Source organism: Epargyreus clarus, unplaced genomic scaffold, assembly GCF_041222505.1.
Source record: "Epargyreus clarus isolate Ecla_fem2 unplaced genomic scaffold, WU_Ecla_fem_2.2 ptg000031l, whole genome shotgun sequence".
NCBI classification, from domain to species: domain Eukaryota; kingdom Metazoa; phylum Arthropoda; class Insecta; order Lepidoptera; family Hesperiidae; genus Epargyreus; species Epargyreus clarus.
Genome location: NW_027332236.1, coordinates 6,963,516 through 6,983,713, shown reverse-complemented (window position 1 = coordinate 6,983,713; position 20,198 = coordinate 6,963,516). Strand labels below are relative to the sequence as shown.

Sequence of the window (20,198 nt, the reverse complement as noted above, 5' to 3'; positions counted from 1 at the left end):
CACTTCTCCATGTGTGCGTGACTTTGCATATAATGTGACATGACGCGACATGGCGTATCATCTTGGTATCATCTATCATTCGAAGATGTATTCTTGTAATATTGTTTACAAGCATCTTTATATAAGACTGAATTATATTACATTGATAATAATAAGAGGATTAATATTCATTAGTAGCTTTACGGTGGAAGAATAATTCCTAGTTCGACTCCGGAGGTACCAGTTGTCTATTTCTTATGTACCTAATAACAACAGTGGTAAACGCTGATGTGTTTTGGTTTCAAATTATGAAGGATATGGTAAGGTAAAGACACTAACCTAACCTAATATAACCTTACCAGGCGTTTCAACGAATTCCTCAGGCGTAGCAACTCGTCTGCGACGAACCTCAAGTGGCTTACTATCAGGTGGACTGTAGCGTACAGTCTTTGATATTTCAATAATGATATGATCTCTAAATTCCCGATAATAATAATCGTAAGCGCACATTTTTTTAAATGACTAATTTTATATTTTATCACTTACATAAATTAACAGTATTGTCAGTATTGCGTGTTTTGGTTGAACTATTCGAACCTTAGTAAGGCAGACTTGCTTATGAACCAACCAACTGAGTCATCAGGGGTGGCAAGGCATGTGTGATCGGCGTTTGATGACTATCATAAATCATAAGGTGGACTGCACACCCGTTTGATTCATCGTCGTCTTACTGTCGTACTGCTGGGCACGGGACTGTTCTCAGAGTGGGAGCTAAGGCTATAGTCCAGCAAGTGCGTATTGTTAGACTTCACACACCTTTGGGTTTTTTAAGAACTATTAAGTGTGTAGTATTAAGGCTGCCTAAAGATGTTTTTCTTCACTGTCAAGCAAGTGATGATTACAAACACGCTTGTAACTTTGAAAAATCAGTTTCTGGGATTCGAACCCCGGACCCACCGTTTTTGTTAATTACATATTTTTAAGGCAATTTCATTTGGATCCCGTTTATATTTATATTTCAACTAATTGGTAATCGGGCTCGTAAACGAATCCGGAACCTTTGCTGGCTTCTCCATGTTCATCTAACGGCGTAGTACAATCGTGAATAAATTAATGCAACGTGGCGTACATCAAATAATAATTATCTAGTGATGAGAGTTAAAACAAACCACATGGTTCTATAGGAGCCGCTAAACAAATTAACCTTGAAATGATACTGCAAATGAGTTTATGACCTAACTGACATCATAGGTATACATCGAGTCAATAAGAAGTAGAATTAAAATAAACGCAAAGTGAAACTCACTTTATTTTTATTAACACTAATAAAAATAAACTAATAAAAATAAAGTGAAACTCACTTTATTTTTATTAACACTCTTTTATTAGCTTGGGTTGTATGTATGTAAGTATGTACGTAACAATAACGGAATCTTTGAACCCGATTTTGAATTAAACGTTCAGTTTAATTCAAAATTTTGAAGAATTATCAAAAACCGATGACAATACACGATGGGGTGCTTTTCGAAAAGTGATAAGTGGAGCACCCCACGCTTTTTTCACAATTATACTATTTACTGTTCCTTAATTGATTCCTAGATTGAAAATTATTTTCTACTTTTTAGTTGAGTTTATCATAAAAACGTGTTTTTTGGTTTTTTGAACTATATTTATTAAATTCTTATTGTATTATGTTAATAAAATATTGATTGGTTTTAATAAAGCTAGCGATGAGGCAGAGAAGCTATTGTGGAAAGGATTTAATGTCGCCGTTTAATATTTGCGACATATTTTTTAGAAGTAAGAAATTATATTATCCATCTAATTATTTCTAATAAGTATAGTAGTAAATGAAATCTAAATTTAATTATCTTCGCTAAGTACTTGCCGTCATTTTAAAATCCAATGTTTATTTACTCTGAGTGCATTTACTTAACAATTGTGTGATTAGAATTACGATATACTTGTACTAAGTGTATAACATATTCCATATGAGTAATCAACATCACATAATTTTACTGAAGGTATGCCGGCTACTTCATGTTAAGTGTTATGGCGCCTATAGTGGCCCTTAGACATCTTTCACCTATACCACACAGAAATGGAGTCCTACTTAAAGACAACCGCAGAGGCGTCGCTGCCCAGAATTAAGAATTTTCGAAAAACTATCTGGCAAACCACATGTTACCTACAACACAGCAGTCCACTATTACTTCGTGATAGAAACAGGACAAACAGGTGCGGCGAAGATGTCGCCCCGGGCATAAATGTTCTAATTAATCTATAAATCTAGTTGCAAGCTTTCTACGTTATGTAATAGAGAACGAGTCCACCGGATCGGTGTGGTTACTAGCTCATAACCCAAAACAAAACACCTGACCCACCAATCTCATGCGTTGTTAGTTTGTTACCCTTAGAGCCTACGTTAGAATGCCCTTATAAGGAGGTCCGCATAAGGGCCGACACATAAATTCGGTGACGCATCGTGGAAATCGGTAACGCAGCGTGCCGCAACGAAAAATGCGTCGTGCAACGAGTGGTTGGCATTTGTTTGAAAAAATCGTCTCCACAAACTATAGTAGCAGCACGTTTTGCGGCACGGTTCCGCAGCACTCGACGCTGAGTTGCGATGCTGCACCACGTCAAAGCTCTGTGTGTCCGCCCTAAAACACCTTATTAATCAAATGAAATAACCTTGTTAAAACATAGTTCTACCCTTTTGACACGCACCTAAGGCGTTTTAATTAAAGTAGGAAAAATATATTTTGCTGTTATACAGTTTCGTCGCTTATTCCTCATCATCTTCTAAAGATATACCTACTTGCTAATGATGTCATGTATAGATTTTTGAATTTAAAAAATAATTCTGTGAAGAATCTTGTTTTAAAAGATATTTTGATTTGATTTTCATTACATATGCAGCAGCCCCTGACAAAGGGGTCAGCGCTACCCATCAACATTAATACTCGAAAGTTAGTCCTACAAAAATTCGGAAACGTTACTGAGAAATATTTTGGAACGAGTCAAATCGAGCATGACATGCCACACCCATCACACTCGAACACAACGTTAAACTGATGAAAGAAGAGACAGGGATTACGAAAATGCTACCAGATTATAACCACGAAGAACCCATGGAACTGTACCATTTAAGATATCTACATTTATACATATATAAAATATTTTAAACATAAGTTGTATGGTTATCTGACGTTGCCATTCGATCTCCCTTCAATACGCAAGTACAAGCGACGTCATTGCGCATGACACAAACCCTTACCAGCTTCCCTTAATTCGTATCTGTAGCGATACTATTGTCATAGACGAGGTCATTCACCTGACAAGATGTGACCATCGAATACTGAAGTTTCCTACGAAACTACCGACTTTTTACAAGCTTTTTATTAAGTCTATGTTAGTTTTGTACTTTTTGCAAATTTCCAATCGAAATTATGTTTTTGCCATCCTACCCGTCTGTTACTTAACTTTGGTGTTTTGCTTCCTTATTGTTATCTATATAGCTTATGCACATTGATTGTAGTTACGTTGGGTCTAATATCCGTATCGGTAATGCATTACAATATCGATAAAACTTAACCACAGTAATAAAACTGTGCGATAGCTTAGCCATATCACGCTATTACAAAACATACTATTTTCCCTAGAATCCAATGTAATATTAAAACGAATATATTTAAACGAATGCTAGATAAGAATAGTAAACGTAATCCTCTTGCCATCGCCCGGCAACCCAATTTTATTACAAATTGGGTCACACATTTCACGCGTGAGAAATACCGGTAGAATTAACACAATAGCACATAAAAATTAAAAGAATTAAATTGTATTAACATTAATGTATACACGGAATTAACATGTTAACTTCAAACGCTTTCTTTTTCACGTCCACTTTTATTTAAAAGTTGAAAACAATGACGTAAATAATTTTCGCTACTCACCTGCAAATGTATAGGCACTTTCTTCACTGGTGCGTTGGTCATTTTTCCCAAATCCAATCACAAATTACACTAACACGTAAGTTTATTTTTGAATCGCGTGTAGGCGGTAACGCAGATGAATTTTCGCAAATTTCGTACGCGTCACGGGCCGCACAAACACGATGCGATATCAACGACTACCTACTATTGAACTGATTATTTTCATTGAGTGAAGTAGGTATCGCCCCTCCAGTGCGCATGTGTACAACGCGCCCTTCGCTCTCATTGGGTGTGATTAGAGCAACATCTGCTAGCTAGCTCTGTTTTGTAATAGTTTATCATTTTGTCAGTAGATGGCGTAAGCATAACTTTAATAACCTTTTTATCCATAAGAGTCGCTGAACAATTGATTGTATTAAATAACAGATTAAAAAATGTTATTTATTTTGTAATCCGAAATCATGGAAAGCAATATTTTATAGAATTTGCATCCATAACAATACACTTTTTTCCAAAACAGTGCGTAGTCAACAACCATAGAAAGTAGTTTACAGAGCAACTCACAGATGTCGCTGTTCTCATATTATTTAACCGATCATTATATTAGCGGCAGACTTCGTACTAGCATCCAGAACCGACCTATCCGAGCGACCAAAACATTTCATTCCAACCATGCGTTGGGCGAACCCGATTTTTCGCGCCCGTTTTATTACTCGCGATTAATAAAAAGGACATTTTATTTTGCAAAGAATCAATGTGCAGTGTAGTGCGAGTGTAAGTTGTATTTTTGCACCCATGCCCTCTTTACATCTGAAGCCTGGAATTACGGTAAAATATTTTTTTGTGCCGACGATTATGTCCAGCATATTTTAAGCTTTGCCACATAAATAGAATCGAATTCTGGTTAACATGAAGGTTTCTGAAGAGTGAATTGAGACAATTTCGAAATAATACTACGGGGTTTGTTATTACACCCACATAAATAATGGAAGAATGTTTTTGCACCAAAAATGAAAATGAAAAGGCGACTCACAAATTCAAGATGAAGCCTTACGACGCGGATCTTCGCAGCCTTTTTTGCGAAGCTTTACACTTCGTATCTCTATTTTTTCTTAGCTTTAATGTAATTATCTTACTTACTTTATTATGGCGTATTTCTTATAATAGCAAATAGTTTTTCGCACATAATTAAAATCATTATTTAATCTGAATTTGTACCTATTCTTTCATTGTTTTACAGAGACCAAATTTATTTTCTTTATCTGTATATTAGTAGTTACAAGTTAGGAAGTTTCAGCGGTATGTTATCTATGTTACTATGCACCTATTTGCGTGTATTTTGTAACAATTGAGTATCTAGGGGATACCATTGTTCCATAAAGATAACGATGATATGAGAGATTAACTAATTTCAAGATCAGTTACTCATATTCTTGGAAAAGGAGAGCATGACCTTGACTTTTCGGTAGGTTATCCGCAGGATAATGTTCTTCCTACAGGATAAACTATAGCTATTGTTTAATAACTAGATCTACCTATTAAGTTATTTTGGCTCAATGGCTTCGCTTTTTAATAGTGATCACGCGTAATTTGTTGTCCTTAGTTTTTACTTTTATTGGTTTGTGGGGATGGTGACAAATTCAACATTCAGTTGAGTAGTGCGTCGTAGGAATGGATACGGTCTCTACGACAAAAATCTTCCGGATAAGTTGTGATATTGCATTTCCTGGGCATAAGTACATGACTAAAAACATAACTTTGATATTCCTGCTCGATTGATTTGAAAAATATGAAGAACATGAGCTTAGTGATATTGAACGATGGAGTTAAAATCGACTCTACATCGACATTATTCTACTCTCCATTTTTTGCCGACGTATTTCTTTAGAGAATGATGGCAAATTAAATTTTTATCCGCAACGGATAAATAACAAGATTAGACCTAGCGTATACCTTACTAGGTAACATTTCTCCAAAATCAGTTTACAGGTGAGATAAACGAGGCACTGCCCTATTTCCAAATTGAAATTGGATGGCATGTGTACATTTGGAATACGAACGAATCGCTTTTAGGATGCCAGACGCTTTAATCAATAATTCGCTATAGGTATCTAATAAACCCGTTCAAACTCAAATTGCTTTACCGAATTCTCTTTGAACCTCTTTTTTGAAAACTATTTCGTTATCAGCTCATGAAATGGCAAATTCCAAAAACCTAGAAATGTCACTTTTTCATTTAACGTTTGGCATTGAGTGTCCTGATAACTTCCAAGTTGTTTAATTATTTTATGTTATCTTTTAAAAAAAGTAGAAATACATTAATGGAGTGTGAGCAACACTTTAATACGACTTCAACATTTTAAATATGATAAAACTGTTCCATTTCAAAAATAATTGGTAAATTTTAAAAATTGTTGTTATAATTTTTACACGATTTTTTCGTCAAGATTTTGAAGGGTAAGGTAAGGGAAAAAATTTTGAAGGGTAGCGTACCCTTCAAAATTTTTAAATATGAAAAAAAAACTGGTCTATGGACAATGTATTTTTTTTTTTGTTATATATTTATTAAACTATATTATTATCTACTAATTTACTTTACATAAATTACTGTTCTATTAAATAATAGGTTTATGAGAAACGGTTCATAGAATTTTGACATGAATTTTACGTCAAGGTCATATAAGAATTTACAATAAGTGTTGTACGTTATTTTTAACCTCAAAGTCATAGATTAGTAAAGATTACTCACTCCTAACAAGAAAATGTACCCAGTTTTGATAATTGAAATAGTTGCGTAAAAAAGTTTTGCCACGTCTCCGTGCAAAATGTCCCTAAAATATTTGAAATAATTATTTATTTATTATATAATTTACGAAGAAATAACTAATACTGCGTAATTTAACGCAGTATTAGTTATTTCTTCGTAAATTTTCTCTAAAAATGTTTTTATTTGTCAATAATTAAAAAAAAAGAACTTACTAATAAGCCGTTTGTGGCTTCATTCAATTTCAAGGCGGCGAAGTATTTTTACTTATCTATGCTTAATGTACGAAATGTTTTTGCGTAAACGTTCAGAAGTCCAAAGCTCTTGAATATATTGTTTAATCTCTAACGTCATTGGACCTTTTTCCGTAGTAATTAGTGCCACACATGAATCACACATTCTTTCTTGATAACTTAAAGCTTCTCGGAAGTTCAGTTACCTTCAGTGGACGACTAGTATGGTAAAACAGCTGTCGACATTGGTTCAACACCTTCGGAACTTGCCTTGACCGTAAACTCATGGGATGACTGTAATATGTGACATTTTTTTCTTAGATTTATTTCCAGACTAATTGTTGCCCGCGGCTTCGCCCGCGTTTGAAAGAAAATAATATAACATACTAACATACATAAAACTGTAAATTCGTACCCTCAACTTTGCTAAAGATCATCACTTGATCATATGCATAGTTTACGATTCAATCCTTACTAATATCGAATAAATAATCGATGTTTTGGGTCCAAAAGATCGATTCTTCAATTAATCGATCTTAGTTCGCCATCCCTAGTTCCCGTGAGATTTCCGGGATATAAACTATCCCATGTCCTTTCTCGGGTCTCAGACTATCTTTGTACAAAATTTCATTAAAATCGGTTCGGTGGTTTAGGCGTGAAAAAGAGACAACCAGACAGACAGACAGACGGACAGAGCTACTTTCGGATTTATAATATTAGTAAGGAGTAAGGATTAGTAAAGATAATGTTCCCGACTTTTTTTACATTCGAGATTTTTTACAGTCGAGACAGTATTCAAAGAACATTTTTTATAAGATTGAAGTAGTAAACGAGCTTGCAGTCCACCTGGTTAGGGATACCTACCGGCCCGATTTAACTTGAATAGGGGTTCTTTCTGAAAGAGATTACTGGTGCGTTGAGACTCCTGATATTCTTATCATAGACTAAATGTTCGCCTTAGGTATATGTATGTAATTTAGCTGGTGGTCACAAACCTATTTATGACCCTTTTGGCTTATAAATGCGATCTAATTTGCTTACTTAACTACCCTTCATATAACATTAGGTACTGCCAATATTGCTTATTGCATTGCATAAATAAATGAGGTGGTGTTTCGAGTTTTAATTAGGTACGTTTAAATGACTAATACACATAAATTAACGTAAGATTTATTGTACACATAAAATACGCGTTAAATCCATTGCCTTGATAATTTGCGTCTGAGTTCAAGAATATCAACTTTGGAGCTGGAAAAACAAGTGATAATGAAACAGAAATAACCTAACCTAACGTACTTACTTAAGAAGATCGCACGATGGAATATAACATAAATATTATTAAACTTGGTAATAATGAAAACAGTACCGACAAAGCAGAGCACTGGACAAGTTTCTGTATTATCAGCCCACAAATCTAGAAACCTCAGAGTACTACTGCCATAATTGACGATCGCATTAGATTGATAACTTCGCAGAAAAACTGATGCCCATTTCCTGGGTTTAATCTTTTACTCTCCATTCTACATCGTCGTTGTCAACCATTACAGTCCTACTACTGGGCACCGGTCTTCTCTCAGAGAAAGGGGATTCTCCGGAAACCATAGATAGGCGCAGAAATTCAAGATTAAAACTATACCAAACTATTTACTGAGGTTATTTAAGAAGATTTTATTTAATTGAAGATAGTATCAATCAAAATCTATATCAGTGCCCCGTAGTTTCAAGTTTCAAGGTTTTTTATACAATTTAATTCCTAAATACACATTAACGGCACTATCTTGGCAGGATAAGAAGATGCCTGACAACAAGTTTTATAAATAAGCGTTGTAAATATCAGCGAACAAACATGCAAGAGGACACTCTATTATTAGATCTGATTAGATTGCAAATTTTATTTTTCTCATTGTATGTGTCTATGTAAATATATAGGCGCGGGCACAAGTTTCTCCAAGAGCTAGAGGGGCTCAAGCCGTCCAACGCGCTGGTGCGGTGGACTTCACACCTCTGAGATTTTTTAAACTGCATGTAGGTTTCCGTACGATGTCTTTCTTCGCCCTTAAAGCGAATGGTTCTAACTTATAATACTTGAAAAATCAGATTTCTAAATCTTGAAAAATGAAAGGTGCGTCCCTGGGATGTGAGCCTCGAACCCCTCGATCAAGAGGCCGAATTTCTTAATTTAACCACTAGGCTATCACTGCTAATATACTTATAATTTACTTTAATATCTTGGAAGTTTGTAGAAACCTTTAAGTTCCGACTTCGGCGGCACCACCTAACCTCCGTTCTGCATAATAAACAGTGTTATTAGCGCTGGTGTGTTCTGGTTTGAAGGGTGTGGAGACATACGTTTTCGAGCGTTTATGCTTTGTCTTCTGAGGGAGCGGCGCATCTGTGTCCGACCTCAGGTAGAAATCTAATTTTATTTAGTTTATTACAGATGTGATGGTCGGCAGTAGCCACTTACCATTAGGTGGACTGCTTGCTTGTCTGCTAAGCCTATATTACAAAATATACTATTCAAGAGCCCGCTCTTCTCATTTACTACATTCCTCGAGGCTTTATCCAGCACTGCCTCGGGGGTAGCAGCGCATTCGCGGTCGTACCTAGGTATTACTCTAATACTGTCTGGGTTTGATTACAGGCATCCAAAGGTGGACTGAATGCTCGTTTCTACTTCTTCATTATATAAAAGGTTAGGCGAATAATTGTTATAGAAATGCCCATATACATATATGTTATATAATATCATTTGTACGATTGTATCATACGTATATTTGCTCTGTATAATCCAAATACGTTCGCCAAATACCGTTTGATCGCAAATAAGGCTTATTTTATCAAGGTTCATGACATTATCGCGCTTCGAGAGCCATAGATTGCGTATTGTATTGATTTTCACTCAGATAATAAGTTGTATGAAGCTTTCACTATTTATTATTCCGTCCGTTTGTTTGTCTAGAGGACTTTTAGACACAAATGTCGTAAAGGTCGTGCTCATGGGATAATTAATGTTAATTTATTGTTTTTTTTTTTTTATAAATTAGAAGTAGCAGACGAGCATGCAGTCCACCTGATGGTAAGTGGCTACTGCCGCCCATGGACATCTGTAATCAATCACAGATAGGATTAGATATTCCTACCTGAGGTCGGCCACAGATGCGCCGCTACCCCTGAGGACTAAGCTGGAACGCCTCGGAAAAGTATGTCTCCCTTACCACACCCTTCAAACCAGAACACAGCAGCGCTTAACACTGCTGTTATAACGCAGAAATAGGTGAGGCGGTAGTGCCGCCGGAGTCGAACCACAAAGGGCTCTACCACCTATAAATATATATCTATTCAAATAACATAAAAGATTTTTAATATTGATGATTACGGTCTCATAAGATATTGTTAAGTTAGCTAATTACGTAATAATTTAAGACAGAAGGTCCCTTGTGTAGGGAATTAATAAATTAACCGACTTGGTATTACAAGGATCTCACAACTTTTAACGGTAGAAGAATTAAGTTGTGAGACTTAGTTTTTTTTCATAAGTTATGTTTTGATGGCATAACAAGTTATTTGAAGCTTTCACTATGCACTATGTATATTATTCCGTGGTGTTCGGTTGTTTGTCTAGAGGACTTTTAGACACAAATATCGTAAGGTCGTGCTCATGGGACAATTAATGTAAATTTATCGTCTATTCTAAAAATAACCAGACATTGTATGTATTAACGAAATTGTTTACTTAGTTTATTGTCGCTGTATAAGAAATTAAAGCATTTTGTGGTTAAATAACTTTGTGTAAATTAAATGCGGTTTTAATATTTTTAAATTTTGACTTTTTACTAAAACTTGCTTTGTTATCTATTTACTTTTATGTTTGATGATTCTTTTAATTAGATTTCTGTGTTAGGTTGATTTTATGAGATTAATAATTAATAATATAAATATATTTAAATAAAATTGAAGTCTCTTTTAAATATGACAAAAACATTTGTCTACTAATTATACACGAAAGTATATGACGGTACATTTATTTTATTTTAACTAAAGGAAAAAAGCAGCCTGTTTGTTCCGGCTTATCTCCAAAATGGCTAGGCCGATTTTAACGGCACTTTCACAGGTATTTACCTGATGTTATACGGAGTAACTTAAGGTGCTTTAAATTTATGAAACCTATTCCATTCCCAAATCTCCAGATTATTTACACTTTTAAACGCGGGTAAACCGCGCACATCTCGTCTTAATTCTTGAAGGATTATTTATTGATATTGCGTTTGGTACAATACCCCCCGCCCTCCGACCGCTTTCACCCCTGAGTACGGTTCGATTTTTTATTAAGAATTACTATTGTCTTCTTCACACCCTCTGTATTTCCGAGAAACTCTGAAATCGTTGTAACTGTTTTGCAGATTACTCTATACAGATATAAGATACTTACTTTCTAGTCTTTTTTGATAGTCTTCTGTTAAACATAGGCCTCTCCCTTCGATCACTAATAGGAACGATCGAAGGCCTCCCCTAATCTACACCACTACGACTGATCCTGAGCCTTTTAAATCCAGCGGATTCCTGCTTTCCTCTTCAGGTTATCAGTCCACCTGTTCGGAGACCTGAATTCCTTTTGCCCACGCTTGGTCTTAACACAAGATAAAAGCTAAAAAAGATAAAATTTTATCTTTATTTTAGTCTATTTTTATCGCACCGTATCCATAACAAAGTTGTTTACCAATGCGAATTAAAGTAAGTAGGTATTATAGAGCAAATATTTGCCCATTTCCCATGAGAGCCATTATCCAATAAACCTTATCTAGCCTTCAGATAAGTTTCAAGTTCAAAGCTGTTTGCACGTGCCCCTAATTCGCTCGTATGTGGATACGCGGAATTGAGGAAATATTTAGAAGACGCCTACAAAAGAATGTGTGAGGTCGCGTACGCAAAAATATTCCGTGTGTAAAGCAAGTTAATGATTTTGTACTGTTTTCAAAGATAATAAATAATAAGCGTTATGAACTTCGGCCTCCTATGTTGGGTGTTTAGGGCTTACAATAAATGTTATATCTACTTACAAGAGGACAAATGTTACTTATAGGTTAGGTACCTATAAGTAACATTTGTCCTATTTTTTAGCAAGATATACCAGATTGTTACATAGTGTTATACTATTTTAGATTTTAATACATTAAGAGGCCGAATTTTTATATATTTTTTTTACTTTAATATTCATTACTTACTAATAAAATTTAATTAGGAGGTTGAATTAATAATACTGAGAAATGTTTACTTCTCCGTATCAATGTCATCATCATAAAGGATCCTCATCATAAAGGATGACGACTTGGCTTCCAATATTGTCGATGTTATTCGTATGTACTTCGTATTCCTGTACATAGTTTTATGTTCAAAGGTTTTAACTTAGAAAATTATTGGTACCTACCTATAGGTACGGTGTATTGTTACATATAATTAATAGCAATACATCTGTAGTCGACGTGTACAATCCTATTTGGGGTTGATTACAAATATCAGGCGGCAGTAAATTACCACTGCACGACAAAAACAACTTTAGTTTTATTTTGATTTTATTCTTGTCAAATTCAACCTATGGTTAAATACATGGTTCTTATTTCTGGCAGATATGTTGTCTTCATTTCGATTATATAGTTTCAGCTGGAACTTCACCGGATCGAAATATTCGCACGTTAAAAATATACGAGTTTCAGTACTTACTGGGGCCCAACTGGGATGTGTTTTCGCATGCTCTGAGATAGCCACAGCTGTTGGGATAAATCAAGACACAAAGGGAGCGTGAAAGAACTTGTCTCTGATTTTTAGAAAGTTATGTGCGTATTAAAATTAATACAATTAAATTAATTAAAGTAGCTTTGACGGGAAAGGAACACACGAGAAAACTGGGCACCTGAGAGATTTGTAAAAACATTTCAAAGGTGTGTGAAGTATACCTATACGAACTTGGCCAGCGCGGTGGAAAATGGCCTACTCATTCTGAGAGGGGACTTGTGCTCAGTAGTGGCACAGTAATGGTGGTAGAACCCTTTGTGATTCGACTCTGACGGCACCACCGACATACCTATTTCTGCCCTAAAACAGCAGTGTTAAGCGCTGCTGTGTTCTGGTTTGAAGGGTATACTAATTGTAAGGGAGACATACTTTTCCGAGGCATGCCAGCTTAGACCTCAGGGGTAAAGGCGCATCTGTGGCAGACCTCAGGTAGGAATATCTAATCCTGTCTGGGGTTGATTACAAATGTCCATGGACGGCAATAGCCATTTACATCAGGTGGACTGCATGCTTCTCCTATATTATAAAAAATAGGTACTACGAAAGACCTTTTATATTTGCAGTCCCAAGTTCTTATCAGTAATCTATTTAATGAACTTAGGTGTTAATTAATTAGTGTAATTGGTTGACCGTCCTAATTGATTAAAATAAATACAAGTAAATATTAGTGTTGACTTTTCTTTAGAGGTTGAATTTTTTTCAAAATTAGCCTTTTCCTTTAGTTTGTGACGGGAATTCCTTTTGTAGAAAAGTTAAATTTTAGTCTTAGAGGGTAGAAACGACTCTGCGAACTTTATGTAGGACTTTTGTACTGATCAACAGTAGCTACCGACCGACAGAGTGACGTCACTACGGCATGTACAGGTGAATTTTTCAAATAGGCCTTCAAAGCCAAATGTGAAACTATAAGGAAAAAGATTTTGTAAACAATTTACAATGCAGTTTTAGTTTTATCAAAATCGGCCTCGTAACTCCTCCAGCATTTTTCGCTAATCCTTATAGTTTCGGATTTATCCCTGAAGGCCTATTTGAAAAACTCACCCTGTATGCTTGTGTTTACTAATTTGTATGACGTAAAAAATCAAACTTTCATTGTAATGTAGGTACTGTAAGCAGAAAATACGCAGTATTCACTAACTAAAAGTCGTAAATGAATTTACTCTACAATTTATTGGGTCGCTACTCTCACCATCTGGGTAGCGTGCTCATTTGCCACTTAATGAGCAATAAAGATACGCATCAACTGGCTAAACTAAAATTAGTAGAATAACCCGTTAATGCTACTACATTTTTTTAATATAATAATGCTTGGACTAAAGTAGTTATTACGTAAAAACACCAATAAATATTACAAAAGTGTTTTATCTGTAGGGAACATGTTTTTTTCCTACCTGAAGTCACAGATGCGCCGCTAATCCTGAAGACTTAGTTGGAATGCCTCGGAGAAGCATGTCTCCCTTACTGTACCTTTTTAATCAGAACATAGCAGCGCTTAGTACTGCTGTTATTAGCCAGAAATTGGTGTGTCGGTGGTGCCGCCGGAGTCGAACCACTTAAGATTCGACCACCATGCAATATATATTAATTGTAAATATACATAAATTGAATCAAAATGTGACACAATTTTATGATCAGACATTATCCTACTAATAACCAAACTTATGGATAGTGTGGTGGTATCTATTAACGTCTCTATTCCATCATCACAGGAATGTGTTTGTTTATGCTCTCCCGATTGCTTTGAACTTGTATGAGTAATGATGTTTTGACAGCCGTCTAATTTGGGCCATATCATTATTCTATTGTTTTAAAGTTTGTGATCTTTTGTTACTTGTTATACCTGATACCGACCACCAATGTCCAGTGGCGGACTAAGGTCTTCGGAGGCCCGGGGTGGAATGTTGAATGGAGGTTTCCCAGTGTAAAAAGATGCAGATGATGATTTTACAAAATTACGAATGCCTCATAGACTTATTCAAATACGTATTTCAGTGATGGTGATGAGTCCCGCGACCTTGTTATTTTTTCGATATTGTATATAAATTTCGCGGAAATTTTAGTTCTGACAACCCTTTTTTACCACGCTTTTATTAGCTTGACCTGTATATGTATGTAACGGAATCTTTGAATTCGATTTTACCCACTTTTAATGGTCCGATTAATTTAAAATTTTGAACAATTCTCAAGAACCGATGACAATACACGATTTTAATGATTTTATACCATTTTCCTCATCAGGATCATCAGGAACCAGGATTAACGATTTTCCTTGTGCGATTTTAGCGTGGTTTTTAGTTTTTAAACTATAATTATTTAGCTAATAGCAACTTGGGACCCCTCGGGGGTCGGGAGCTCCCACTTAGTCCGCTAGAGCAGATGTCATGAAGCATTTTACTTCCTTCAGCGGTTTATACATTCCAAAGCTGACAGTAAACCGTGTCAAATAAATTGGGAACTTCCGACCAATTAATTGACATTATTTACACCATCCGTTACATTTTTCAAGTTTACTCGTTAATTTGCCGTTAATAGTTGTCTATTCAAATAAATAAAACTTAAGTGACTGATGGTAATGTCAAAATAAAAGCTTTTTACAAGTTTTTACTCATTATAAAAAACAATTTGTTTTTTAAATAATAAACAACAATTTCCTATATGTTTGTATTTAAGAATTTAAGATTGTTGTGTGTTTGTTTGTGTGTGTTGTATTAAATAGAATGATAATACATATCTATTTTGTATCCAAATAAACAATCTAATATTTGAAAAACGTAAAATCGTAAAAAGTTTGAATGTTTTGTCTGTGTGACCTGTTCTTCGAAATGGTTACGCTATTTTTTACCTAAAAATAAATGTAATATAGGCTACTTTTATCCCGGAAAATAGGTATCTAGGTTACTGCGAAAAACGTGCAAAACATAAAACACTGGTAGAGTGTAGTATTCCCCACTCGCCGAAGAATGTCCGATAAAAAACAAACTCCGAAAATAAGTTTGTTGTTGAATAAAATTCAGAATTCATTGTTTCACATATTGTGTTAGCTACATAAGGAAAAAATAATAACGCTTTCTACACTCATAGCCCCATGGATGTTTTCTTTAGTTTAGTTTAGTTTGTTAGGATGTTTTCTATGCGCGACATGGCACTCGCCAGTGCTATGGACACGCACAAAGACGAATACATAAAAACCCAGCCCCAGAACATAAATCTAAATTTATCATTTTGTTCTGTCAGGCCGGGGAATAACCCGGAATCAACTGTGTGTCAGACAGATATGATCCACGCGGGCCGTCATACAAGTACAAATAGAAATCCAGACTCGTAGTATTTTAATACTTAAAGCTTGTGCCAGGAATCGAACCCGGGGCCGTTTTTAAGATACTTCCATCAGAGTGTTAATGTAGTGTTTTGTCTTCCAGATGGCACGTTATAAGAAGACAGGCTTCATGGATGATGATGCTGGGAGCGTCAGTTCTATACAACTCAACGAAGGTGTGAGATCGGGTGGCACCCACATACGCTATCATATGGTAAGTTATTTAAGAATTCAATTTTAAAGGTGTATAAGATTTAACAAAAGCTTTGTGAACCGCAATGATAGCCTAGTGGTTAAGAAACGCGACCTCTCGATCGAGGGGTCCGAGGTTCAAATCCCAGGCACGCACCTCTGATTTTCAAATTTATGTGCGTATTAGAAATTAATTATCACTTGCTTAAACGGTGAAGGAAAACATCGTGAGGAAACCTGCATACCTGAGAGATAAAAATCTTAAAGGTATGTGAAGTCTACCAATACGCACTTGGCCAGCGCGGTGGACTATGGCCTAATCCTTCTCATTCTGAGATTAGACCCGAGCCCAGCAGTGGGACAGTAATGGGTTGATGATGATGATGATTGTGAACGTTATATTTAACTTCTTAAGACATAATTAAATAAAATATTCAATATTATGAATTAATATTAATTACAATAACATTACCTTTATTATTATTTTTATCATGATAATACGACCTTACATCATGTAATTAGTTGATTACATTAGGTAAGTTTAAGGTCCGCAAATTTTATTTTAAGCCACATATTATTTACTTTTGTCAGTTCTGTTTATGTAGCAAGTAAACTCGGAAATGTTTAAATACCTAAAAGGTGCGGTCACCAAACTAGCTATAAAATTGCTCTTTAGTTGTTATCTTAGCTTTAAATATGGGGAAATAATCAAGGTATTTAATATCCTTGCTATACATCCTATCAAACTATAGCGCCTGCCAAAAAATAATAGCAACACGTATTTTAACATTATCAGTAGCACAAAAGATTAAGGCGCTCAATTTATTTTTGTTTCTATTTTGCGGTCCGTTAAAAATAAATGCCACTGCAGTGTTCAAAGTGGCTAAGAGCTAAATTATGTACACGAAAGTAAACAGCGGATGCAGTGAAATATGTTTGGATGTGTGACTAGTTTATCTTTTATGTATTTATCGACTTTACCTACCTTGTTAGTAGGTAGTTAGTTACTCATAGGGAATGGTTGAAATAAATGAGGACATTGTTTACATATATAACTATCAACTATTCAAAGTATACAGACTATTTCTTTATAGTCAACATAGGAAACAGGAACAGGATAAAAAAACTATAATAAGCAGACAAGACGCAGCCTAGCCATTTCTTACAGGAAACCGAAGAAAAATGACGAAGAAATGAAGGAAGACAATTAACTTCATGAAACACACAACAACAACTATATAATATAAGACTTTCTTTTATAACTTTTCGGTGTACTTCTAACTTCATAAGTTGTATAATATTTTATTGATAAGTAAATGGTACACAGTATATTTAGGTCCACAAAACAAACAAATGATACTTTGATCAATTAATCAGTTTTTTGGTACAAATAATGGCAAAGTGGTAGTACTAGTAGCTAATTGACTTAAAGTTCTGTGCGCATAAATTCAAGCAGAGTCATTTTAATTTGATTCTAAATTAATACCTAAGCTTTTTTTAAACTTAGGTATTAATTTAGAATCAAACTTTTAGAATCAAACTTTAAAACAAAAATCAACTGGACTTTTGTCCAGCGTGAAAAAAATCAAGAATCAAGTCTGAAAGATTCTGCTCAAAAATTCAGTTCATCTCTTCCACTTTATCGGTCAAAGGAAGCGTTCCACTAAGTTCTTGGCAACTCACAAGAAGTTTAATTGGTTTGAGAACTGATTATCCTCACTTGTATTATCGCTGCTTGTTTGAAAAGCTTTTGTGTTGAAGCTTTTAAATTCTGTTCAGCTTTTTGAGGAGGTTTTTATTGGCATTGAAGCTTAGTGGAGTACGCTTAAGGCTTCCCTCAGTTGTGGGGAAAATCCGCTCAAAAGTGACATAAAAAGGTCGAAAATAATGCTAAGGGAATGCTTGTTGTCCTTATTTTTGATATATGTAACTTACCTGGTTACCTGCTTTAAATATTTAAAGCAGGTAACCAGGTAAGTTTAAACTTGAAACTATATTTAGTTGGCGTATTTATAAATTCGATTTTTTATTTATAATATGGAAGTACTCGTCTGGTGAGCATGCAGTCCACCTGATAGTAAGTGCCTACTAACGCCCATGGACATCTGTAATCAAACCCAGATAAAATTTAATTCCTAACTGAGGTCGGCAACAGATGCGTAGCTACCCCTCAGGACTAACCTGGAATGTCTTTTAAAAGTATATTCCAGCCCTTAGCCTTCAAATCAGAACACAGTAGCGCTTAACACTGTGGTTATAGGGCAGAAATAGGTGGGGCAGTGGTGCCGCCGGATTCGAACAGAGAGTTCTACAACAAAGGTTGTAAAAACCTTTACGACTTTTTCTTGGCGCTTCCTTCAGCCATTGGCCAACCAGACTAATAACGATCACAAATCTCGTGCCGTGTATAAAAAACAAGTTTACATAAAAATATTCAATCAGCACACAATATGTTTGTGCAACTCATTGTAAAACAGACAGACATCGCAACCTTCTTATTAGCATGTTATCTGTTTGTCTTATGTCTTAGTGCATACGAAACGTTATTGTTCTCTGTATATTTCCATTAGTCGGATGTGACGTAGGCATAGACGATCTAGATTCAAGATCCTAGATCAGTGATTGTCAAACGAAATGTTACGGCCTTTTCTTGTCACGCGGTTGTGTCCGTATGCGTGTTTTACTTATTTTTTTTTATGTAATATAAGAGTAGCAGACGAGCATGCAGAACACCTGATAGTAAGTGGCTACTGCCGCCCATGGACATCTGTAATCAACCCCAGATAGTATTAGATATGCCTACCTGAGGTCGGTCACAGATGCGCCGCTACCCCTGAGGACTAAGCTGGAACGCCTCGGAAAAGTCTGTCTCCCTTACCATACCCTTCAAACCGGAACACAGCAGCGCCTAACACTGCTGATATTAGGTAGAAATAGGTGAGGCGGTGGTGCCGCCGGACTCGAACCACAAAGGGTTCTACCAACTTCCAACCAACTAACTGCGAGTCAATTCACATGCGTGAATTAACTCACAGTTTCCCCGTGAACTGCGTTCGGATGGCACATGATAGTAAATCTATGAAACAGTAGGGTACAAGTTCTATGCATGCGAACCAGATGATATGCGGATAAGCATGATAGGAAAAAGTTCACAGTGAGAGATTTATAGACATCATAAATCTATTCTATGGTTACCTAGTTGTCATTCACCTATTTAAAGTTAAGGATTAAGACCTTAGGTACAATACAAATAGAGTTCTGTGGTTAAAGGATTTACAAAGTTCTATGAAATTGTATGCTTTGCTACTTTGGTTGTCCTCAAAACGAAGTTGGAACGCGCCGTGTCGCACCTTTTTCTACCACATACAAAATATAGTCTGTTTAGTTAATTTCTGAGAACTGATTATCCCCACTTGTATTATCGCTGCTTGTTTCAAAAGCTTTTGTGTTGAAGCTTTTTAATTCTGTTCAGCTTTTTGAGGAGGTTTTATTGGCATTGAAGCTTAGTGGAGAGACGCTTAAGGCTTCCCTCAGTTGTGGGGAAAATCCGCTCAAAAATACCTGTTAGTTCACCCTAAACCTTTGGTTTCTGTGGGTTGGTTCAAAACTATTTGGTTTTCAAACTAAGGTAAAGTCACCTATTTCCGCTGTATTTTCACCAAAACTAGAAAGAGCGTTAAATATTAAGCATTTACTACGGCTTAATAAGGAATTAGATAATTTTATCAGAAGCTTTATTATCTGTACTTTTGAAATAGACTTAACATTTTACGGTAAACTATTGATTTAAATGTGTATTTAAAATAAATATGAACCATGTCAGAAAACCCTAATTCCGATGTAAAAATCCTTATTCCGATGTATTTGGTTCCTAATTCCGAGTATACAAAATAAAGGAGTGAAAGAGATAGAACGACTGCTACATGGTGTATAAAAATAAATATTATTTATTTACTTTAGTTTCGATTTTGATTTAATTTTTT

The 20,198-nt window shown here is 35.5% G+C and overlaps 2 protein-coding genes across 2 annotated transcripts in view; one reads left to right on the top strand and one right to left on the bottom strand.

Annotated features, from left to right (window-relative positions):
* CRMP (Collapsin Response Mediator Protein) overlaps nucleotides 1–4,146 on the bottom strand; it is an 88,871-nt gene extending 84,725 nt beyond the window's left edge. The window contains exon 1 of the mRNA XM_073090010.1: nucleotides 3,939–4,146. Within this exon, the coding sequence (XP_072946111.1) occupies nucleotides 3,939–3,980 (42 nt within the window). The 5' untranslated portion in view covers nucleotides 3,981–4,146. The remainder of the gene's footprint in view (nucleotides 1–3,938) is intronic.
* A 407-nt stretch (nucleotides 4,147–4,553) lies between these two features.
* Nep3 (M13 family metallopeptidase neprilysin 3) overlaps nucleotides 4,554–20,198 on the top strand; it is a 54,218-nt gene continuing 38,573 nt past the window's right edge. The window contains exons 1-2 of the mRNA XM_073089838.1: nucleotides 4,554–4,745; nucleotides 16,127–16,237. Of these exons, the coding sequence (XP_072945939.1) occupies nucleotides 4,713–4,745; nucleotides 16,127–16,237 (144 nt within the window). The 5' untranslated portion in view covers nucleotides 4,554–4,712. The remainder of the gene's footprint in view (nucleotides 4,746–16,126; nucleotides 16,238–20,198) is intronic.